Raw genomic sequence first — 23372 nt, 5'->3', positions numbered from 1 at the left:
CAGCCATGGTCCATCCATTGCTCGACGAGGGCCTCCCCAAAGCCGCCACTATCGCTCGTGCCTCAGAACCTGCACACGAGCTGATTTCATTGGTCCGTCTCCTCGTTCGGCGCACTCTCACACGCACGCGTTCACTCCAATTAATTATCCGTGGGGAAGAATGTCACGGATAATAGGGAGGCCGTTCTGCAAAGCAGGATGAGAAAATCCACGCACAGTCACGAATAATCGCAAGAATCGGCCCACGGATAATGAGAGATTTTGCAGATGTCACATCTTCTTGTGGATAATTGGAGTTGCGGGTAGCAGTTTCGTGCGTGAGGGGAGTTGCTGGATATTTTCAGTCACAAGGCACCGTTAATTGTAATGGCCGTCGAGTTTTAACGTCCAAGCTTGACAACTCTTACTCAAGATGAGACATTAACTCAGTGTTATATATAACCATTTTTATTATTGTAATTTACAAAAAGCTAGTGCTACAGGCAGTGCATTTAATATATTTTTAAAAGAGTTAATACAATGAAAGTGTATTGTTTTAAGTACTCTTTAATTTTTAAGACACCGTTTATTGCAAAGGTTTTTGCAAATCTAAGGCGCATTGTCAAAATTATACTGTTGGTATTTTTTCTTGCGGAAAAGTGCATTTAGGCGTTGCAAAATAACTACATACGTGCTGTGTTATTGGTTATAAAATGCGAAATGCAATGTATGGCATAACTGCAGCATTAGCTCCAGATACCGATGGAGTTGGCAACATAACACATCAGACGTGGAGGTCAAACGAGAGCAGACGATACAGCCCCCTCGGCCAGAGTTATGATCACAACCACCCCGTTCAGGAACGGTTCATTCTGTGTATTAAAACTTATTAGCGACTGCGGAGCGCGCCATCTTACTCGAAGGCGTGTTGTTCAGCCGTTGGTGCGGAGGCATCGTGGCAGACACGGTGAAACTAAGACGGTAGTTTTTCTACACGAAGCGCATTGCAAATCTATACTGGTAGTAGTGTGCCCTTTGTTTAATGCCAAATAATGTTCCTAAAACTCACGGCAGTTTTGTGGCATGTTTCATTCGGTCTTTAAATGCTGAAAACCTACAGTTCGAATGTTCTATTCTAAACACAAGTGTGAAATAATGGTGAAACGTGTGTACACCAGATATATATAGTATGGATCATAGGCATCTGATTCACAAAAAGGCTTACATTTCGGAATATTTATGATGTCCATACATTGTATCCTACACGTAATACTATTCTTGATTAAAATTATTTGTATCGATGTCTCATACCAATATTTTCCCCCACATCAAGTGACTGCCATGGCCTCGGTGAAATTATTTCACTCCAAATCCGATTTGAAAAGAGGTGAGAATCGAGTTCGTGAACTGAGTTCAACGTTTGCTCTGTGTGGAATCATTCTTGGTCACAGACACGGAGTGACCTTTGTGTCAACATTATCCACGCTAATTTAGCATGAGAACTTAACAACCGTTTACAATATAGCTTTCTAAGGATACCGAAAACAAGCGTGTAACTATATGCAGACTCATGTGGTTAACTGCTTTGACAATCACTGCAGTACATGTCACTGCCGTAACTTATGCTGCTAACGAGAACGTTTCATCCAGCGGCATTATTATAGGTACGGTAAAAGCGGATGATATTTCTTCAAAAGCACAGTACCATTTAGCGCATATACAAACAATGTACACCCGAAGCTCCTTCAGACGGCTTCGCAGAAGGACATTCGAAAGCTCTCGACCAGATTCAAACGAGCTGGCTTCACGGCGACAACATCGTAACAATGTGTCTTCATTTGGGGTGAAAACGACCCCCTCGACACCGAGTAGAATCACGTGTGCAATAAAACCATCCTGCTTACATTCACGGCACATTAAGCACGACAACGTATCCCTCGTGTGTAAATAAAAAAAAGATTCCACAGCTCTGTCGGGCGGCAACCGAGTTTGAAAAGCGGCAGAGGAGGAGTTTCGGCGTGTTTTGTTTGTTGTACATCATTTTAAAACTTCCACCCTTTTCCCTTTGAGTCTGCTCTGTGGTGCCAGTTCAGCTTCATCACTGCAGAAGTTTGGGTACTTCCACCTTCATAAAAAAGACAAGGAGAGAGAGAAAAAAAACGTTATTTGCTGTGTTTTATGAACACTTGACGTCAGAGGTGCATGCGGCATCGTTTTAATTCTTATCAGCTTCAATATATATGGACGTATTGGCGGTACATCGGTGCAGCATAACACACCGGTCCTCATAAAACAGTCTACAATCTAAATTTAAATCGGCAAATCTGTTTATCAGTCTTTGATCGACCCTGTCGCCAAGTTTATTCAGTCTACTGAGACTTGCTAAAAAATGTCAATATTGGCTGTTGATTTGGGTCCTTAAATCGAGGAACTGTCCGACCACGTCGAGGGCACGAGGAGTCAAATCTGCCTTTGGAACACGGATCAGCCAATCGCCATCAGCCTGGGTGCTGCTCAATGGCAACAGACTGCGAAGCGTCGTGTTCACCTGCTCATGTAAATCATGGGTGGGGAACCTTTTTTCTGCCAAGGGACATTTATATATTTACAACATCATTCGCGGGCCATACAAATGTATCAACTTAAAAATTTGCCTGTTATATTTGGTCAAACATTTAATGAACTCACCCCTAATGTGATGGCTGGAACTGCTTCTCTTTGGTGAGGTGTGTGATGTTAGCTGGTATTGATGATGTTGCTACTCGCAACTGCTTTTCCAGGTTTGCTCCTAGATTTAATGAATTTTGAGTACCGCCTGCGGTTGCCTCTGCAGAACCAGACCAAATGATTTTGCGGGCCTTATACGGCCCGCGGGCCAGACGTTTCCCAACCCTGATATAAACATTCGTCTTCCCACTGCTTCGACATCACGAGAACTGATTTTGACGAACCATCACCACCCCGCAAGATTTTCTGACCGGGGTTGCGAATCGCGGTAACATAAATAATTATTGCGAAAAATTTGCTTTTTTGTTATACCGCACACCACCGGTGTACCGCTAACACGTTCATTTGGAAAACAGGGCAGGAAAAAATGCATCTTGTAATATCTAATTTATTTTCATGTCCATGTGTCCTCCAATTAGTGCACTTTATTTGCTGGCAATCTGTAATGGTTATAAACGAATGCATGTACATATACCGGTGGTTGATGTTCAACGATTAAATGTTCAGCCTGGATCGATGTCCTGGATTCTGTGTCCATGCAGCAGGCGTACAGCATTAAAATGCATTCTAATGCATAGAAACATCCTTAAAGTTTACAGCGTGAAGAAACATTCCTGGAGAAGCACTCATTATGTTTTCGTATCAATTTGCATAACTTGGTATATCAATAGATGAAGGTGCAGCCCTACAATTGCTTTCTAAACTCCACCGCTGGTGGAATGATCTCCTCTGGAGAGTATTGTTATCTACTCTTCCACACTTTAACACGTAGCCTTTCATGACCAATATCCATAAGAACGGTTTTTGGGGGTTAAATCGCGTATATATAAATGTGTTATTAAACCCGCCACCACCCGACACGGCCAATCATTAAGGTTGTCACGTAAGCAAATCGTACCAATTAGTTACTACTTCACTACACCGGTGTATTGGAGAGTAAACCCACAAGATTTACAATTCGAGTACAACGTTTCGCTGGTGATTAATACGAGCTTCATCAGGCGTTTAGCCAGAATTTGGTCTTCGCACCTGATAGGCTCACAGCGATGACATCACCTTTACTCTATTTAAGACCGAAACAGGAAGACATCTTCACAAGTCTGGCTAATCGCTTGATGAAGCTGGTTGTAATCACCAGCGAAACGTCGTACTCAAATTGTAAATGGTGTGGGTTTACTCTCCAACACACCGGTGTGCTGAAGGAGTAACTGATTGGCACGTTATTCCACACTTGCTGGATGTCTTTTAAGAGGAGAGAATACCCACACTTTTACTTCACTACATGCGACCTGTTGATTGGCTAGTCGTGGTGAACCCATTTACACGGCTGGGATCACAGAGGCAGGGGAGGGGGTGGAGGTGGAGGGGGGAGGGTGGAGGGGTGGATTTGTCAAAACTTTCCCCATTGTTTGAGCTACCGCACCTGGAGATTGAACCGATGACCTGTGCATTGTAAGCCCAGCGTGCTACCCACTAGAGACTAGACCATGGCAGCATTTATACCAGAGCAGAAGTAACGTACGTGCTTACACCACCTACAAGACGCATTATTAAGTGTCAGGTGATTTTAATGGTGTTATATTTATACTGAATATCAATCTCTTGCACCTCAGCAAGTCCATCACCTGACATCACCCAATCTCACTGATGTTCTCATCCAGTACGTTTCACTCTCTTGCGTCATTCTCAATATCTCCTGAAGAAGGCGAGTCAGCTGAAGCATTGCGATCTGCCTTTCCTCTTGAGCGATGGCAGAAAGCACCTGATATTGTTTATGATTAATCTGGTTGTTCTTTTAATATAATTTGATGCTAAACTACTTTTCTTGACACCATGAAGAAATACTGTACCAATATTGCGGTTAACAGATATTTGCAGCAATTTGAGTTAAATCAACAGGAATTTTAGTCGAATTGTATGAAGAATTATACATCTCTCATACAGGATGGTGTTGAAGTCCTATACATTGTAGTTATGCTTAACTGTGTAAATAATATTTATATTTTACGTTACCGGTCATCAAATATTGCTAGCAAAGTACACCATTGTCAGTCATTGGTGCTGGATCAGACAGGTTTATATGTTTTTTTGTGACTTCGGAATGTCTTGCGATATTTTCGCGATGCTGCCACAAATAAAAGATATGAAAAAATCAATTGCAACAGCTCCACTGTCATCTCCGTGACTTGTGGGGCGATTACATAAACACATCCCCTGTTTAACCCTGAGGTGCAACATCTGAGACCCAGAGGTTACTACCCAAATTGGGAAAACAATGCTGCAATAATAAGTTGATAAAAAAAAGTACTGAACACAGGCTCCAAGGGCCTATAGTGAGTGCTTAATTTCAGCCGGAACAGTTAGCAACTCAGGCCTAGGAACAATTGTGACACATCGCATCCATCTAGCTTTACACTTTATAAAACTATTCATGATACAAATTCATGATACAAATATAGCGTATAATAACATATAGGATTATTATAGACAGCCTTAATTTGATCTCGAGTGGCAGTGACTTATGCTGATAATCCCTACTCCAAGCCAGCTTAACATTAAAATTCCTGCTATTATATTCAAATTTCTGCCATTAAAGTTTTCCCTGCTAGAACGAGCATTGGTGATCGTCTTCAATGATGGGCCTCAGTCAGTGGTGGAAATTCCACAATCGTATAAAAAAAGTGTTTTTTTCAGGTAAGGCCAACTAAGCCCTACAGTGAGGGAAAAAAGTATTTGATCCCCTGCTGATTTTGTACGTTTGTCTAATTACAAATAAATGATAAGTCTATAATTATAATGGTAGGTTTATTTGAATAGTGAGAGACAGAATAACAACAAAAATATCCAGAAAAACGCATGTCAAAAATGTTAAAAATTGATTTGCATTTTAATGAGGGAAATAAGTATTTGACCCCTCTGCAAAACATGACTTAGTACTTGGTGGCAAAACCCTTGTTGGCAATCACAGAGGTCAGACGTTTCTTGGAGTTGGCCAACAGGTTTGCACACATCTCAGGAGAGATTTTGTCCCACTCCTCTTTGCAGATGTTCTCCAAGTCATTAAGGTTTCGAGGCTGACGTTTGGCAACTCGAACGTTCAGCTCCCTCCACAGATTTTATATGGGATGAAGGTCTGGAGACTGGCTAGGCCACTCCAGGACCTTAATGTGCTTCTTCCTGAGCCACTCCTTTGTTGCCTTGGCCGTGTGTTTTGGGCCATTGTCATGCTGGAATACCCATCCACGACCCATTTTCAATGCCCTGGCTGAGGGAAGGAGTTTCTCACCCAAGATTTGACGGTACATGGCCCCGTCCATTGTCCCTTTGATGCGGTGAAGTTGTTCTGTCCCCTTAGCAGAAAAACACCCCCAAAGCATAATGTTTCCACCTCCATGTTTGACGGTGGGGATGGTGTTCTTAGGGTCATAGGCAGCATTCCTCCTCCTCCCAACACGGCGAGTTGAGTTGATGCCAAAGAGCTCCATTTGGTCTCATCTGACCACAACACTTTCACCCAGTTGTCCTCTGAATTATTCAGATGTGCATTGGCAAACTTCAGACGGACATGTATATGTGCTTTCTTGAGCAGGGGGACCTTGCGGGCGCTGCAGGATTTCAGTCCTTCACGGCGTAGTGTGTTACCAACTGTTTTCTTGGTGACTATGGTTCCAGCTGCATTGAGATCATTGACAAGATCCTCCCGTGTAGTTCTGGGCTGATTCCTCACCGTTCTCATGATCATTGCAACTCCACGAGGTGAGATCTTGCATGGAGCTCCATGCCGAGGGAGATTGACAGTTATTTTGTATTTCTTACATTTGCTAATAATCGCACCAACTGTTGTCACCTTCTCACCAAGCTGCTTGGCGATGGTCTTGTAGCCAATTCCAGCCTTGTGTAGGTCTACAATCTTGTCCCTGACATCCTTGGAGAGCTCTTTGGTCTTGGCCATGGTGGAGAGTTTGGAATCTGATTGATTGATTGCTTCTGTGAACAGGTGTCTTTTATACAGGTAACAAGCTGAGATTAGGAGCACTCCCTTTAAGAGTGCGCTCCTAATATCAGCTCGTTACCTGTATAAAAGACAACTGGGAGCCACAAATTTTTCTGATTGAGAGGGGGTCAAATATTTATTTCCCTCATTAAAATGCAAATCAATTTATAACATTTTTGACATGCGTTTTTCTGGATTTTGTTGTTGTTATTCTGTCTCTCCCTGTTCAAATAAACCTACCATTAAAAGTATAGACTGATCATTTATTTGTCAGTGGGCAAACGTACAAAATCAGCAGGAGATCAAATACTTTTTTCCCTCACTGTATTTAGCTCTTTTTCAGAAGCGACCTGGCAACAAATGATAGATCAACGAAGTGGCTCATCGTGTTGAAATATATAGTAGCAAAATACTCGAATATTTGGCTATATATACAGTATAATATCTTTCTAAATATGGATGTTTCTAAATGTGGGGAGAACTTGGAAACTCCGAATATATAAACACACACAACTAGATGTAAAGTTCAGTTAAACGTGTTCATCTGCTTATGCAACGCCTGCAGAATGCATTTATTAAATCTCCGCTTTGGGAAGTTAGTGTGGCATTTCACAGCGCAGTATTTGATATTTGCGTTATTCTTTAACACATCCTTGCCGTGTACCAACATCTCAATTTGCTGATTAAACAGGAGGCGATTGGGCATGGTTGCCGCTTTTGCTCAAACAACCCTTGAAACTCATTTTTGAAAGTCTGTAAACACTTGAGGAGCATCGCATCACAAGTATGCTCGCAGTTACCCTGATTGTTCTTGGAGAATGTGACTTATGTTCTTCATGAATACATGTTTTAAAGCATAAACAAATTTGGCCATTTGAAAATGATTGATAATTAAATGAGAAAAAACGAAACATGCCAACATTTGTTATTTCAAATAGGTGATGGGAAATTAAGGAACGTTGAAATAATTGGTAAAATGTACATATATAATGCAGTACGTAAATGCATGCAAAGACAGAGATCTACATTGCAGCCTTGCATGTACTGTAGTACTGCTGGGAAGAGTTCTGTTAGCAGGCATGGATATTGTGACCAGAAACCTGCCTTTCTACATCTGTCTTTCCAATCATCATCATCATCATCAATCTACTGCTGGATCAAGGCCGAGCTGAGTGATTTCCGTCTCTGTCGACCTTCTCAAGGCAAATATTTAAAAAATAAGGTGTATTGCAAGATTGTTGCTGCTCAAGCCAGCAAAGGAGTGATATACATTTATTGGCAACCCTGAGCCAGTGGTGAGATTCCACATTCCCACGGCAAGGACCAGTCCTGTCCAAGGATGTCCAGTGCAACCAGGGCCAACTCCCCAAATATCAGTTCTAAATTTATCCGCTCCTGATCGAGGATAGGATGGGTCTGAGCCCTGATCAGGATTTGGAGTCCCAATGTTTTGACCATGAGTCAGGATCTATAATTATTGTGCCACCTAGCAAGTAAAAAAAATAATGAAATAGGGTAACGCTGCTTTCACAGGCGGTGGATTACTGTGGTTGGTGCAGCTTACAACAGAGAGTGGCTCGCGTACACACCGCAGATTCTTCCAGGAGGCACGTGGATGGTCAGGGGGGGGGGTTCCTTAGAGGGTAAAGATAATTGATAGTTTCATTGGTGCTGCGCCAATTCACACGTTATTTTTAGGAAATGTGCGAGGCGAGATGATCGGGCTCTTTGTCAGTGATAAGGTGAACTTAATGGTAGAATTGCCTCTACCCCATTTTATTTTTTTACAGCATACGCCTCATTCGCAGTTTTTATTTTATTTTATTACAAAGAAACCTTAATTTGCAGCGTTGGCAATGGTGGACTGGAGAGAGGAAAAATACAGCCATAATGACACGTTACATGAATACATAAGCAGACAAAGCTGTCTCTCCATGTATAAATATGCATTTTTTTTACATCCGCCCATCCTTTAGGCCCTTTGGACCAATTGTTACCCAGAACCATTTGTTTAAGCGGGTACATTATGGAACAGTTTAAGCTTCCGTGTCTCATCCGTAGCCAGGCCAGTTCATTAAATTATGTTGCGTTGTCTGATGCTATCGGCAAGAAACATCCACGGACACTTTTTGGCCCGTTCAGTGCAAAAATCTTGTTACGTGCCGTCATGGGGTAATGTGCAGTGGTCCATGTTCTCAATGCAATGCATGTATAGGAGCTGCATGCATGGATCTCTGTAGTCGCCCTATGGGTCTCTATGCGAGTCTATGGATCTCTCTGTGCAGGTCTATGTGTTTCTGTGTGGGTCTATGGCTCTCTATGCGAGTCTATGGGTCTCTGTATGAGTCTATGGGTCTCTATGCAGGTCTATGTGTCTCTGTACAAGTCTATGGGTCTCTCATCTCTAAAGACCTTCTTATTGCGCCATCTTTGTCTGTTCTCAGCACATAATACTATATTAATAACATGCCCAAGCCATCTTAGCCTCGACTCTCTTCCATTCTAGTGAGTATTAGTAATCCCCGGCAAGGCTTTAACTTCTGCATTCCACCTCCTTTCCCTTAGAGATATCCCCAACAGCATTCTCATCTGTCCTTTTCAAGCGTGCTCGTACGTCTTTAGGGCCCAAACTCAGTCCATCAATAATATAAGAATCACGTTTGTGGGCATTCGGCAGTGGTGATTCTACAGAGAGAGAGATATTGTGGATTATTCTCTGCTGTCTCGGGGTCCCCAATGCAACTGAGCACCATCCAAATTTGGTCTATTATTTTGAGCATACAATGTCGGTCTTATGCAATACAGAACATGCGTTATTTCCGTGACGGCAGCGTTTAATATAAACGTCCGTGCACATGCACACGTTCTTATATCCACGATTGAACGTTCAACCTTCCGTTGACATAAAGTCACACGTAGAGGATCCGCATGATTTTCAGCTTCAGAAATGTGCACAGAATGTGCTGCGTTTGTGTCTTTGCAAAAACGCACTGTGGGGGAGTGGCGATGCAGTGGATATCGACACTGCGCTATGATCCTGGTGACCTGTGTTCAATTCCATGCAATGCACGTCAGTAGCAAGTGATATCTAACCGGTAATGGGTAGGCTTCCCATACATTTATTAAACGCTCTATATGAGTATGCCCCGCATGTGTATTAACACTGGCCCACCGACGTTGCAGGGTGTCATTCACCACTGCGATAAACTCTGCAATTACTCCGCTCATTCTCGACATCTCATTTTCATCGGGCTTTTCACAGCACCTCCAATTAGCATAGTTGGCTACGTACAGTGCAAAAGAAGTTCAATATACATACACACGATACTTCGCTGGCCCTCTTGGACAAGGTCAATTCCTTTGCTGCCAATCCGCCACTTTTCTTGACCATTATTCACCATCCCATCTCGCGACGTTTCCTGCACAAGCTCACTGACTTTTTTGGTTACCGGTTTGGATATCTCTGACCAGCATATGTTCTCTAATCCACGTGCTCCCATTTCTGTCTCTCAATCTAATTTCAACTGTGCATCTCTCCGTGCTTCTTTGTGTCCTTTGCAGTCTTTCTTCCATTGTGTTGTTGCTGTGAATGGCCGTGTTGGTGAACCTTGTCATATCAGGTAGTATGCTTGGATTCTTAACATTCTGAATCTTATTTTTTTATGCCTTTTTAAATACAAACATTGGAAAGGATGCATCAGAGATGCACATTCTTGGGTGAAAGTGTTTCTGTGTTTTGTGTGTATCTTGTGCGCGGTTGCTAATGAACACATTATTGAATGGGCTGTTCAGAATAGGTTACTTATAAGCTGCATTGAGTGGCTGAACACGTGTGCCTAATCAGAGATTTGGATCGAGTAAAGTATGGACCAGAGGTCTTCGACATAAATGAGGTGGGAGCTTACCAATGGCGGAGCCAGGATTTTCAGGTAGGGGGGGGGGCAACCCCTCCAGCAATTAAAAATGATAGGAGTTGTTTGTCAGTAAGGACTTGTCCCTTGTTTTTTATTCGATGAGTGTGCGGCGATGGCGCAGCCATCGATCGAGGTCGAATTCGAACCGTGTGTGATCGGCATCGCGCTCGCTGAAGGTGAATGCCTTCAGGGAAGTCGTGTGCTGTATACGCAACTGCGCACAATTCTGTGAGTCGCTTATAACTGCTTTGCCGTTACTTATTGCCAATTATGGACTCAGACTATTGTCCTATCATCTCAGAGTCCTTGGCACGTAATAATATGCTACACAGTGGCAGTGGGGGTCGTAAAATGCCGATTTATTACTAATAAACCCCAATGATCCGATCGAAATTAGGGATTTCGATCGGATCATTGGGGGGGGGGCACGTGCCACCCCCCCCCCCCCACTGGCTCCGCCAGTGGAGCTTACTACGAATGTCCAAGTCAAAGTTTGAAAAAAACAGGGGCATGTAATGTGAATGTATGCCAATGCAGTTTAATATTAATTTGGGAAACTTTCATAATACTTGCAGTATTTTTAGTGGATGCAGTTCAATCCAAGTGTAGCATATACACATCCCAGAAAGGGCCAATGATTGAATGTGACGTGGCTTTGCCTTTATAAAAACTGTTTACCTGTGCCGCTGTTGTATGAAATTGCACTCCAGTAGTGTCACGCTGGTAATAAAACTTGACCCATAATCTGAAGGTCAAGGGTCAACTCGGCTTAACATCCTTTTGGGGATCAATAAAATGCCTACTACTATGTTAGAAGCCAACAGTGGCTGTGCTGTAGAGAGATCGGTTTGTACCGAATACGTATGTATGCACGTTGAACTTCTTTCGCGCGTGCGTAGCCAACTGTGCTCATCGGAGGTACGGTACATGTGGATTCCTAGTGCTGGCTCGGAGCCACCGCTGGAGATGATGAGCACCACGCCACTGCTAGTCTGAGCAGGGGCCCACTTTCGCTCTCTGACATATTTGCTCCCGTAGGGTTTTGCGGTTGTGCCACACAGCTCTTTCGACGTGTTTCTGGGTTTTATCACGTGTTGCTTTGGCACGTTGCCGTGAGCCTGCTCGGGAAGTGAAACAGCTCGTGGAGGGGAACGTCAGACCTCGTGCTGAACATCCACGCAGCACGGCCCATAAATGCACCGGAGGGCTCGATCGCTCTCGGGCTAATATTTGTGATACATGACAACGAGAGGCTTTGTGAAACGAATGCGATATCAAACACATTTTAATACAGCTATATCAGGAAAAAGCACAAAATAATTCAATTAAGTTACCCCACTCTGCTTTTGTGTTTATGTATTCATGCTTGCTTTCCCATGAGCTCTATATACCATTTCGTTCTTCAAATATGTATGTTGCTTCTTCCGTCCAATTATATTCCAATTGTGTTTTTCGCCACACAGGCAAAACGTAATGGACGTATATATGTTCCAAAAACCTCTTTAGACGGCAGAGCTTCTCATGCCTTGGTGGCGACTAACGCCTCAAGAGATATGCTGACTTCACAGAATTATAGTCCATCACATTTCTTCAATGACTCCTTTCATCGCAATCCCACGGTGGCACCCTTTCATGGTGTGCAGGTGGCAGGATCACTTTTATTTTATTTTGCATACACAATTACATTTTGCTACGAACCCGGTGACCTAGTTTGATTCCTGCCCACGGTTAACATCACAGGAAAGTAATATCTAAACTGTTCCTAGAAGCTTCTTCGCCAACCGTTGCTGGACAGTTGTGGTGAAGTACGGCTAAACATCCCCATAATCAATGACGTGTAATATATATAACACTTTTTAATTCTTATTATTTGACAAATAACATCATTTTTTTTCCACGCTCAACCAAGCAGTGGTTCGTGATTTTCTCCACTATCGTGGTCGGGAAGTAGTGATGAATATTTTATCAAACAAACTCACAATGTACTGCCACTAAGCATCATGTGTAAGTAACAATTACATTTTTTGGCAGGCAAATGTTGCTGGCCACTTGGCCTATTTGGGCCTGTGTTCCGTAAGTGTGTCTGAAAATAAAATAATGTTGTACCTCCACATCATGAAAAGAAAATCATCCATCGGCCTATGAGATGTCCAAGCTCGTTTTTGTCCAGCAATGTTCAAGTAATCAAACTCTAGAGAAAGTTTGAATGGGTCATGAATTACATTAGTTCTGAAGGGCCTCAGGCTAATGGACTAATCATTTTTATTCATGCAGAGTGGTGGACAACAGGTAGGTTATAGCTGTTTCAAACCTTATGACTTTGCAATTGTAAGTCAGCTACTCTGGGTATAGTGTAACCCATATTAGCTCGTGTTTGTTCGACTGTCAAGAGTGTTGTTTATTGTCTGGCCACTTGGTGTTTTGGATTTAAGATGCGCACTCGACAACCATGATGAAAAAAGTCCCTCAAATATTGTCCGTTTTAACTTTGGGTAATAGCCCAAAATTCAAATTGGCAAACCCAGCAGTGCTGTTCCATTTACTTTACAATGTGCATGTGCTGTGACCCAGCTATACCCACGCTCACCTTCTTGAGCTGCTTGATGGAGCAGCACTTTATAGCATCCATCAGCTGGTCGTGTGAGTTGGCCTGTGGGGTTGAGGGCCTAGAATCCTCCTGTTGTTCCTTCTTCTCCACCTTCTTCGACACAGGGCGCAGCGAGCCCTTGAGCGAGACCAGCTGTTTTGACTCGCCGTTGCGAGCGTGCCTGCTCTTGTTGCTGCCGCCCTCCTCCGTCTTACTCTTCTTGCCCTTCTTGCTCTTGTCCTGCTCCTTGATGATCTCAGCAATTTTCCGCGTGGGCTTGGCTTGCACCTTCTGCTGCTGCTGTGCAGGCGGTGGCGGAGGAGGAGGTGGAGGCGGTGGAGGAGGAGGAGCAGCAGGAGGAGCAGCAGGTGGAGCAACCCGAGGTGTGGCCGGTGCCCGCACCTCCGTCTTTTGGGCTGCACTCTTCACCTCTTTCTTGGCGACGAGGGGCGAGGGGCACGGAGAGGTTTTTGGGGACGACAGAGGTGATGCCTTCGGCGACGCGATGTTCAGGTGCTTGTTGACGGGCTTCGGGCTGGCGGACTTGTCCTGCTGCTTCTGCTGCTGCTGCCCTTGCTTCTGCTCCTGCAGCCTCCGCTGCCGCTGCTTGTCCATGTTCCTGCTCAGAATGCCTGTGACGGTCATCCTGGGACCGCCCAACTCGAAGTGGTAGCCCAGCTTGAGGAGGGTGTCGTTTTCCCGCAGCACCTTGGCGATCTCCATCTCCGCCTTGCCGCCGAGGATGTGGCGCTGGTTGTGGAAGCGGAGCTCGGTGAGCGTTCTGTTGACCTGTAGGGCCTTGATGATGGCCAGGATTCCCTTTCCGCTAACGTAGTTGGACTCGATGTTGAGGCTCGTGATGCTCTCATTCTCAGCGAGCATGGCGCCAAGTGAGATAGCCACGCGGTCGTCGGCCCGCGTGTTTGCCAGGCTGAAGGAGCGCACGATGCCGTTTGTCCGCAACGCCTGCGCGAACTCGATCATCGTCTCGGCTGTCACGTTGTCGACGTTGTTGAGGTTCACCTCGGTCGTCTCGGGGTCGTTGTCGCGCACGCGTTCCAGAGCATCCTCAGCCACCGTGGGGTTGCCGTTGGAGCCGCTGGAGCTGGGCGTCTCGCTGGCGGGCAACGGGGCCACCTTCTTCGCTACGCCGGGCTTCGGCGTGGCCGCCGCTTGCTTTCTCTCGGGCGTCGGGTCGGCGGTCTTGGCAGGAGCGCTCGCCTGCTGCACGGGCGCTTTTGCATGTGGCTTCACGAACTCCTCTTCCTCGGACGTCTGCTCGCTCGCCACCCCTTCGTCATCGTCGTCGTCATCATCGTCGTCATCGTCGTCGCTCCCGTCTTTGTCACTGCTGTCTTCGTCCGCTGCGCGTTGATCTTCCGCGTTTTCCACCTGCTGCTGCTGGACCTGATTGTCCTGTTTCAGTGCCATCGTGGGTTTCTCTTCCTGTTTGTGGTTGTCCACGTCATTGCGACTGTCATCGTCATCTTCGGAATTCTGAAACGGGGTGATATGAGAGTTTAGACTTTAGAGACAATCATGATCTTAGACTTTAGAGACATAATCATCATCATCCTCAAGGTGAATCGATATTAAGCATTTAACCGTCTATGCATTCGTACATTACAATAGTTACTCTTTGGTTCTTTCGGTAAAGTCACGTAGGTATAAAATAAAATAAATAACGACGTTTCGATCGCAACACAAGCAGTCGTCCTCTGCCGGAAAAAATATAATCCAACAGTGGAACTAGGCCTCGGCAAGGTAAGGTAATTTACCCTTTTAACCGGATAAAAGGGTAAAGGTAAAGGGTAAAGGTGTCGACATGCCAAGGGGTAAGGTAAAAGGTAGGGTTAAGGTAGCTCGGAAGAATAACCCGGTAGGGTAAAGGTAGCGCGAAGTATTACCCGGTAAATACGGTACCTTGTTAACCGCTAAAAGCTCCATGGTGCAGTCTGTGGCCTCCATTTAACAAGTAATATTTAAAAACAACTTTTAAAAATACACGCTTTTATTAAATGTACTAGTAATGGCAGAACTCCACGACTCAAGGAAGTGGCCCCAAAGCTTGCCACAACGTAAGGGAACGTGGCAAATTACAGCCAACGTCAGTTGAGCGTGGACAATTAGACCCAAGCCGAAACATAACATATAAAAAATTATGTTTAAAAAAAAATATTTTTATGATATAATATATTGTCATCAGTATGACATAAGTATACCAAATTTGCAGTCGATACCACATTGGGAAGTGGGTTAAAATTGAGTTACAAGATTTGAGGATATGACGACAACAACAACGACAACAATGACAACAACAAGCGTGTAAAATTGGAATCCTCGAGAATATTCTATATGAATAAAGCACTATACCTAGCATTTACCGTGATAAACCATTTTCATGTGTAGTTCCCCATGTAATCGGGTAATATGTATGGGGTAAGGGTAAAAGGTAGGGTAAAGGTGGGCTCGTTGCTTTTTACCTTTTACCTTACCTGCTAAAGGGTAAAAGGTAGGGTAGAGTGATTGTATAGTGGTAAGGTGAAAGGTAGGGTAAAGGTAGGCTCGTTGTTTTTACCTTTTAACTTTTACCTTACCTTGCCGAGGCCTAAGTGGAACTGCTGATCCAGCGAGAGAGCAGTTACAACAAGAGGCTTTATATGTGGCGATGGGCAAGCAAGCGGGGTCTGAGCTGGAAAGGAATTACATCTACGGATGCAAACACGTCAGTTGTGTTAATGGGGGAGATTAGGGAGAAAGGGATTAGGGAGGGAGATTAGCATGAATGAGCTTCCATTGCTGCATAAGAGTATCATGCCCGCATATGCACACAACAGCAGCATGAGAGTGCAACCCAAAGGACGTGAACATGAGAGGTGCAATCCAAAGGGCATGTGAGCATGAGCCATCGTTGGGACCGGCCGAGTGTGTTCTTTACGCACGATGGCAAGGTACCATTCCTGGATGTTTTGATCGAGAAGAGACCTGATGGCTCATTGGGACATTCGGTCTACAGGAAAGCAACCCACACGGATGCCTATCTAAAGCCTGACTCTCACCACCATCCAGCCCAGAAGAATTCCCTCATCAAAACACTACACCATAGGGCCCGTTGCATCTCCCACCAGCACCACCTAGCCAGTGAGTTGGAGCGCGTACACCATGCCCTCAGGATGAACGCACTCTCATCATCACATGTCCTTTGGATTGCACTCTCAGGTTCACACGCCCTTTGGATTGCACTCTCATGCTCACATGCCCTTTGGATTGCACTCTCATGTTCACGTCCTTTAGATTGCACTCTCATGCTAATCTCTCATTAACACTGCTGTTGTGCGCATATGCGGGCATGATACTCTTATGCGGCTACGAAAGCTCATTCATGCTAATCTCCCTCCCTAATCCCTCTTTCCCTAATCTCCCCCATTAACACAACTGACGTGCTTGCGTCCGTGGATGGAATTCCTTTCCAGCTCAGACCCCGCTTGCTTGCCCATCGCCACATATATAACCTTGTTGTAGCTGCTCTCTCGCTGGTTCAGCAGTTCCACTGTTGGATTATATTTTTTCCGCCAGAGGACGACCGCTTGTCTTGCGATTGAAACGTCGTGATTTATTTTATTTTATACTTACGTGACTTTACCGAATGAAACAAAGCGTATGGATTCCTGCAGTCACGAAAGCTTCAAATCAAGATTACAATAGTTCCTTTCGTAAATCGTTTATACGTGAAATGCATGTGAGAATCGATGATTAACAACGTATTCAAATTGATTGCAAATGATATGTCATGCTTACATTTGGGATAATTTAGTGAACGAAACTGGGTAAAGAAGATGGACGAGATTATTAAAAACTAAACAAAAAATAATTGATCCTTGAATCAAGTCGCGACCCCAAATTGAAACAATTTACCGGAGCTACCAGGTTGGGCCCAATGAGCTACATAGCTATTTTTCACAAGTAACCTGGCCACAAATGATAGCTCAACGAAGTGGCTTCTCATGTGGAAATGCATAGCAGCCAAATGTTCTAAACGCGTGGAAGTTGATTCGAAATGTGGAGGGAAAAAGCTGAGGACCCGGAGAAAAATCCACGCGACCACGGGGAGAACATGCAAACTCCAAATATACAGGCATCAGTGTCGGGATCAAACCCACGACGTCCTGCATACCAGGTGATGTATTTAACATCTCACCACCGTGACGTTTCATGTGAAAACGTTAGCTGTAGTTAAAGTAAAATTTTATTTCAGAAATGTAATAGTTATTTAAAGTTGCAGTAACGACCATTGGATGGTTGTATGTTAATGGTTTTGTGTGTAACGTGTTTGTTTAATTTATGGCATCTCGTTAATCTGCAAATGCTAAATTTATGACACATTCGCTTTCATTTTCTGTTGTCCTTTAGAGAAAAATGCTCAGTTCGAATAATTAGTTTTTTTATTAAATGACACAAGATAATTGTTTAATCGGTGTTTTATTAATTTCTTCTTTGTTTTAATGAAGGCATACATTTTATTCATTTCATTCCCAATTGTGATATTTTAATGCAGTTTTTCATTTCAGATCCAATACAGTTGTCTCTCCCTGTGATGCTTTTTACTTAGAAACATAATCAAAAGGTTGTGAGTTCAAATCTTGGTTGGTGGTTAACTCAGTCCATGATTAATGTGTGGTTGAATCCAGTGTTGTGGGAGATTTTTGCATATGTGAAAGAAGAGTAGACTTTACCAATTTACTGGTGTTTTGTGAACATTGCAAATTTTAGGTAATTGCATTTCTGTAAAATGGAAATTTTTCAGATTTTTTTGGGCTGATACGGGCACACAATAATCCATTATTACCAATACACTTAAATGGGTAACATCTAAGTCTTATTAAACAGTGCATGGAGGCAGACATTATAGGGGACCGATAAAGATAAAATATTAATCACATGCAATCAACAATTAATTGCAAACATATAATTGATTCGTATATACATGATACACACATTGAATAATGCATTTCATGGACTAATTACAATGTATGGTATTGTGACCTCCACATTGACATTCCAGGCTATTTGTAATACCGAGTTGTGACCAAATGATGATATCACGAGACATCCAATTCTTGCTCGGCCAAGCAAGGCGAAGGCCAGGGCTGACGAACGTGGTCATCGCATGTGGCATGAGCCAGTACAATGTGAGGACGGTGTGATCACTTCACCGGCCGAGTGTGTTATTTTACGCACGATGCGCAGTGGAAAAACAAAATGGGGCATCCAGAGGCAGGTTGCCTCAGCACGGCCCAGCGTGGCTCGGTTGTAAAGTGGAAAAGAGATATGAATTGTGCCACGGGGAGGTGGGAGAGTTGCATGGCAGGATGATTCTTTACGTATCTAATTAATCCCACTTAATCATTGACCAACCCGTTTCCCACAAAGCAACAGTGGCTGACCTATGGAGGGACTCGTCTTGTTAGCACAGGAATGTGGACTTTACAAACGCTGCCTCAGACACTACCAACAGAGACGAGCATAACCTTGCACTTACAGAAGCGTAGGGACGCTTTAAAAAAAACCCAAGGGTAATAAATTTGCTAAATGTTTATATGAAATAAATTTCCGTAGCCTTTGCAAGCTTGTGTTTTTTTTCGGACGTAATCTTGTGGCCAGAGTTGTTGATGACATTTATGAAAAAGAGGTTTGAGAGTAATTGCCCTGGGCTCCAGTCAGCCTGGCACAGCGAGTCCAGTCGAACCTATGTTTTGGTCAGGATACCGCAATGTGCTGTAGCTCGAGAGTTGGCTATTTCCGGCATAAACAACAAATCCAGACCAGCCAAAACCCAAAAGCAGACCGGCCCAAACCGGCCTCGCTTTACGCAAGGGAAACTTTTTACGGCCGACATTCCAGGTTCTGTTGGACATCTCGCTCTGGCTCACTTTAAAAACGGACACCGCAACTTGCCTTTTGAAGGAAAATATTTATCAACAAATTCCTCAGTAATTTTCCAACGACCACGCTTCGTGAGGTTAACACCAAAGTGGGCATCTATTTCATAAAATAATTTAAACCAAGTATTCAGTCTCAGTCAAACTTTTTATTGAGGGGGAAAAGAGTTAAAACTTAAGATTTTTTTTATGTAATGCTACAATGTCACTCATTCAGTGATGTAAAATTAAACAAACCCTCTGAAATGTTTTTGCAAAAAAAACAAATGTTTCCTAAAATGGCCACAACACCTTCCAGCGCGTCGCAGAAATGTTTTTTTTAACACTTGATGGGTGTTTTGAAAAGGGCTTGTGAAACGAGCGACGTTCAGGACTATGTGTAGCTTATAGAGGTTTTAATGGCCAGGGTATATCACGGAGCCAACACTGCTGTGATCACGACTTATGTTAGGAACACGGTTAAGGCCCGGTGTTATTATTAACATAAGAGACAGCATTTGGGATACTGTTATAAGTGTTAGGGTTATGTATGTATGTTTAACTTCTTTCGCTTCATACGTAGCCAACCGTGCTAATCGCAGATGTACGAGTAGTTACGGCAGAATAACAATGACGAGGCCAGTGCTGGATTATCCTAGTAGCATATGCTAGGGGGCCCACACTTTCAAGGGCCCCGTACTAAATGCTTTCAAGCTATGATTTACGGTTCAGTGATTCTGCACTTGCTCTATTACTATAGTACTAAGGTTAGCGATGTATCGTATTATCTGGCTGTATAGCAAATGAAAAAATACAATTACTTTACGATGCAAGTAAAAAATTTGTGTTTTAATATTTACGTGTTTTCTTTTTTATTTAGGGTCCCTTTATAACATATGCTACAGGCCCTGCACTAGCATAATCCGGCACGGGAGGAGGCGATATATAAATGATTTATCAATGATATATAATGTATATACAATCGCTGCCTAATTTACAGTTTAACTTTAAAGTATGAAAGCAGAGCAGGAGCAACAGGGCCTGCAGGACACTGCCAGGGAGTGTGGTTCATGGCTTCACACTGCTTTATTTCATTAGGCAGGTGACGATGCCGCCAATTCATCACTTAAACAATATCCTTGTGCTTATGAGGCATGCATTGCATTGTGTGTCTAAAGAATTTGTCTCTTAAGAAGTATTCAAATTACATTGCAATGTTGCACTTGTGCATGTGTGTACGTTGAACTTCTTTCGCACCGTACGTAGCCAACCGTGCTAATCGGAGGCGCGCATTTAGGGTAATATGGCTAACAGAGCGCGGAAAAACAAACATGAAACACGCGAAACCAGGACGGAACGAGATGGGGAATTTTTTTTTCTTGAATCGAATCATGGCCCAGAATGGTGACTTGTGTTTAATCGCTTGGGAGGGTGACCTGTTACACCCCGGCACTGTATCTTAGCCAGCCCTTTAAAACCTTTCCCTTTCCCACGTTTTTCCCAACATTGATCTTTTCTCCGTGTTTGTTTTTTCCAAAATTAGCCCGCCGTGACACCATACCCCCCCCCCCACTGAGTCTGTAGCTGAATCTTGATATGTAAATCACTCTCATAGTCCCTGTACGTGGTGAGGACCCACCATGTACACAAACAAACAGATGCACAGCTATTTTTATCGAGTGTACACGGGTCCCTGAAGGATGTCAGGAGGCCCACGATATCCCTGCTGTATGGTAGCACAGTGAGACATGTGCCTCTACTGTGTTGTAGCGGCTTGTGAATGGCATACACGTAATTCAACTTCATCATCATCCATTATCTATCCCCTGCGGATGAAGGCCTCCACAAGTCGTCGCCATCCCATAGTTACGCGATGCAACAATCCATCAAGGTCCTGCACACGAGCCGATATCGTCGCTTGATCTCCGCATCGGATGTCCCTTCAGGCATGAATTAATTTCAAAATGTCATCCTGCTTTGAATTAGCATTGTTCTTCACTCATCTCTTTTGGGGGGGGGGGGAGGTCCCTGAGTTCGATGTGTTATTTCTACATTTCTATGACAGGGGCAGGTCTGTCCATTTAAGCAACCGCTGCTTACTAACGCCGACTGGATAATTGTCATGTCATTGGTGAATGTAAAATAGCTTTGTTGTTTATAAGCCTAGGTTGGGATGAGCTTTCAGATTGCCTTATATTGCTTCAAATCTGGATAATTCTTGTTTTTCATTCCCTTGGCCATCTACGGGTCTAATTTAATCTCATTTACATTTATTTTACTGTTCCTGCATTTACCAGAGAGCCGAGTAAAATCCATTTCACAGAACCTAAACCCACACAATCAAAACAACGTCTGTAAAATCCAGACGATGTTTGCGGTGCCCGATTTGGTTCTGTAACTCGTTTACATTAACTCTTCCTCAAACGAATGCAACCTGGCCACATCTATATTCAGGTATGTATTTCAGCACGAACACATTCCTGCGGAAGGAGCTGGTAGGAACGTTGGGTTGCTCGGTCAATGGCCAGGGTCAACGGCGGCGTGGTGTGGTGTATTCCGCAAATTTGCCCGACTGTGAGGGCGGGCACAAGCCGGCGTGAGTAGGTTAAACGTTGAGTTTTATAAGGGCACCACGGGGTGACCAGCCTCTCCCCACCCAGCCCCACCCCTCCCACCCTCCACCCAGCCCCACCCTCCCCACCCAGCCCCTCCCCACCCAGCCCCTCCCCACCCTCCTCACCCAGCCCCACTCTCCCCACCCTCCCCTCCATCCCCACCCAGCCCCTCCCTCCCGACCCAGCCCCTCCCTGCACGACGGACTGACACAATAATCCCCTGTGGGCTGGTGTAACCAGGAGGTTCCTACCAGTAATATTGTTTTATAGAATGTGTATTTATTACCTAAGTTGACGATTAATCTTCAGAGTATCTGCTTTATTTAGTTTCAAATACCAGTTTACTCTTTTCAATTTTAAATGTGAATTTTAACGTCCACTGAAGTTCGATTGAGCTTCCATTACGTAAAACTATGTTGCAAGCTGGACTTGCAGTGCAGAGGTCACCGGCTTAATTCAATCTCCTTCGTTTTGCCCAACCCAGCACTCTAAATGGGTTCAGCACGATAAGTCGATCTACAAGGTGTAGATTAGATGTTTACGTTACCACTACTAGATGCTGCAGTCGTTAATGTGTATTTTTGTTATCAGTTGCGGTGAAATAGCAATGAAACACAATGTTGGGTAATGCCTCATAAGAGTAAACACGATGCCCCAAAATAGTGTCAAGAGTAAACATTTTCTTAATTGCTATTACGAGCATTTTTGCTAATGTTTGAATAATACGCCCGGATGTTAGCCGCTGAAAGTAAACAATTTACACTCAGTGTACACAATGTTTTGTTATTGTTAGGGTGAGGGATAGACAGATGTAACATGTGACCTGAGGAGCCAAAGGATTCCCACTGCCGTCCAGTAATTGTTGCGGCGGGTTACCAAAATGCCACTTGCGCTCGATGTTCCCGTGAAAGTTCGCCAGGAGAAGGCAGCGGAATGGGCCACACACTGGGCTTGCAATCTAGAATTTGCCCGTTTGGGATTTAATCTCCCGGCACGGCGGTTGAAGTAACTGGCGAGTTTGTCCACCCCGCAGTCTAAATAGGCGCACCACAGATCGGCACAACACTGGCGGAAGGGCCTCCAACACTGGCGGAAGGACCTCCACTGGAGAGCGCCTCTTACGGGGTATTTGGCCTACTCGTCCACGTTGACCAGAACCTCCTGGAAGAGTTGGAAGCAACCACCACACACTCTACTCCACCACACGTGGCCTGCCAATCGTCCAAACTGTGGCGCACCCGTTCATACGGCTGGGCGGTCACCAAGTTATTTCAACTGCCGCTCCAGCATATCAAGTCCACTCGGTGACCTGAATTAAAAGTCTAGCGTGCTAAAAGCATCGCACCGTGGCAGCATCCTTGTTTATGAACTTGTTGTATAGTGAAGTTGAATCTAATGCTAGAATGGAAATATTTCAATACGAGCATGGTTGATTGTCAGGCGCCTCGGTGGCGAGATGTTAACTACCTCGCCTGGTGCACAGGAGGTCGTAGATTAGATCCCGACCTTGACACCTGTATATTTTGCGTTTGCATGTTCTCCAAGTGGTCGCGTGGATTTTTCTCTGGGTCTTCCGGTTTTCCCCCTCCACATTTAAAATCAACATGCGTATTTGGCTGCTGTACATTTACACGTGAT

At 44.2% G+C, this 23372-nt stretch overlaps 1 protein-coding gene across 1 annotated transcript in view; it reads right to left on the bottom strand.

The window, feature by feature from the left end:
- Window positions 1–431: 431 nt before the first annotated feature.
- LMOD2 (leiomodin 2) overlaps window positions 432–23372 on the bottom strand; it is a 36503-nt gene continuing 13562 nt past the window's right edge. Inside the window, exons 2-3 of the mRNA XM_078609435.1 lie at window positions 13202–14698; window positions 432–2104 (exon numbers count right to left, since the gene is read on the bottom strand). Coding sequence (XP_078465561.1) covers window positions 2078–2104; window positions 13202–14698 — 1524 coding nt within the window. The 3' untranslated portion in view covers window positions 432–2077. The remainder of the gene's footprint in view (window positions 2105–13201; window positions 14699–23372) is intronic.

The sequence above is a fragment of the Lampetra planeri genome, chromosome 32 (assembly GCF_965212315.1).
Source record: "Lampetra planeri chromosome 32, kcLamPlan1.2.h2, whole genome shotgun sequence".
NCBI lineage: Eukaryota > Metazoa > Chordata > Hyperoartia > Petromyzontiformes > Petromyzontidae > Lampetra > Lampetra planeri.
This window is presented reverse-complemented; position numbering and strand designations above follow the sequence as displayed.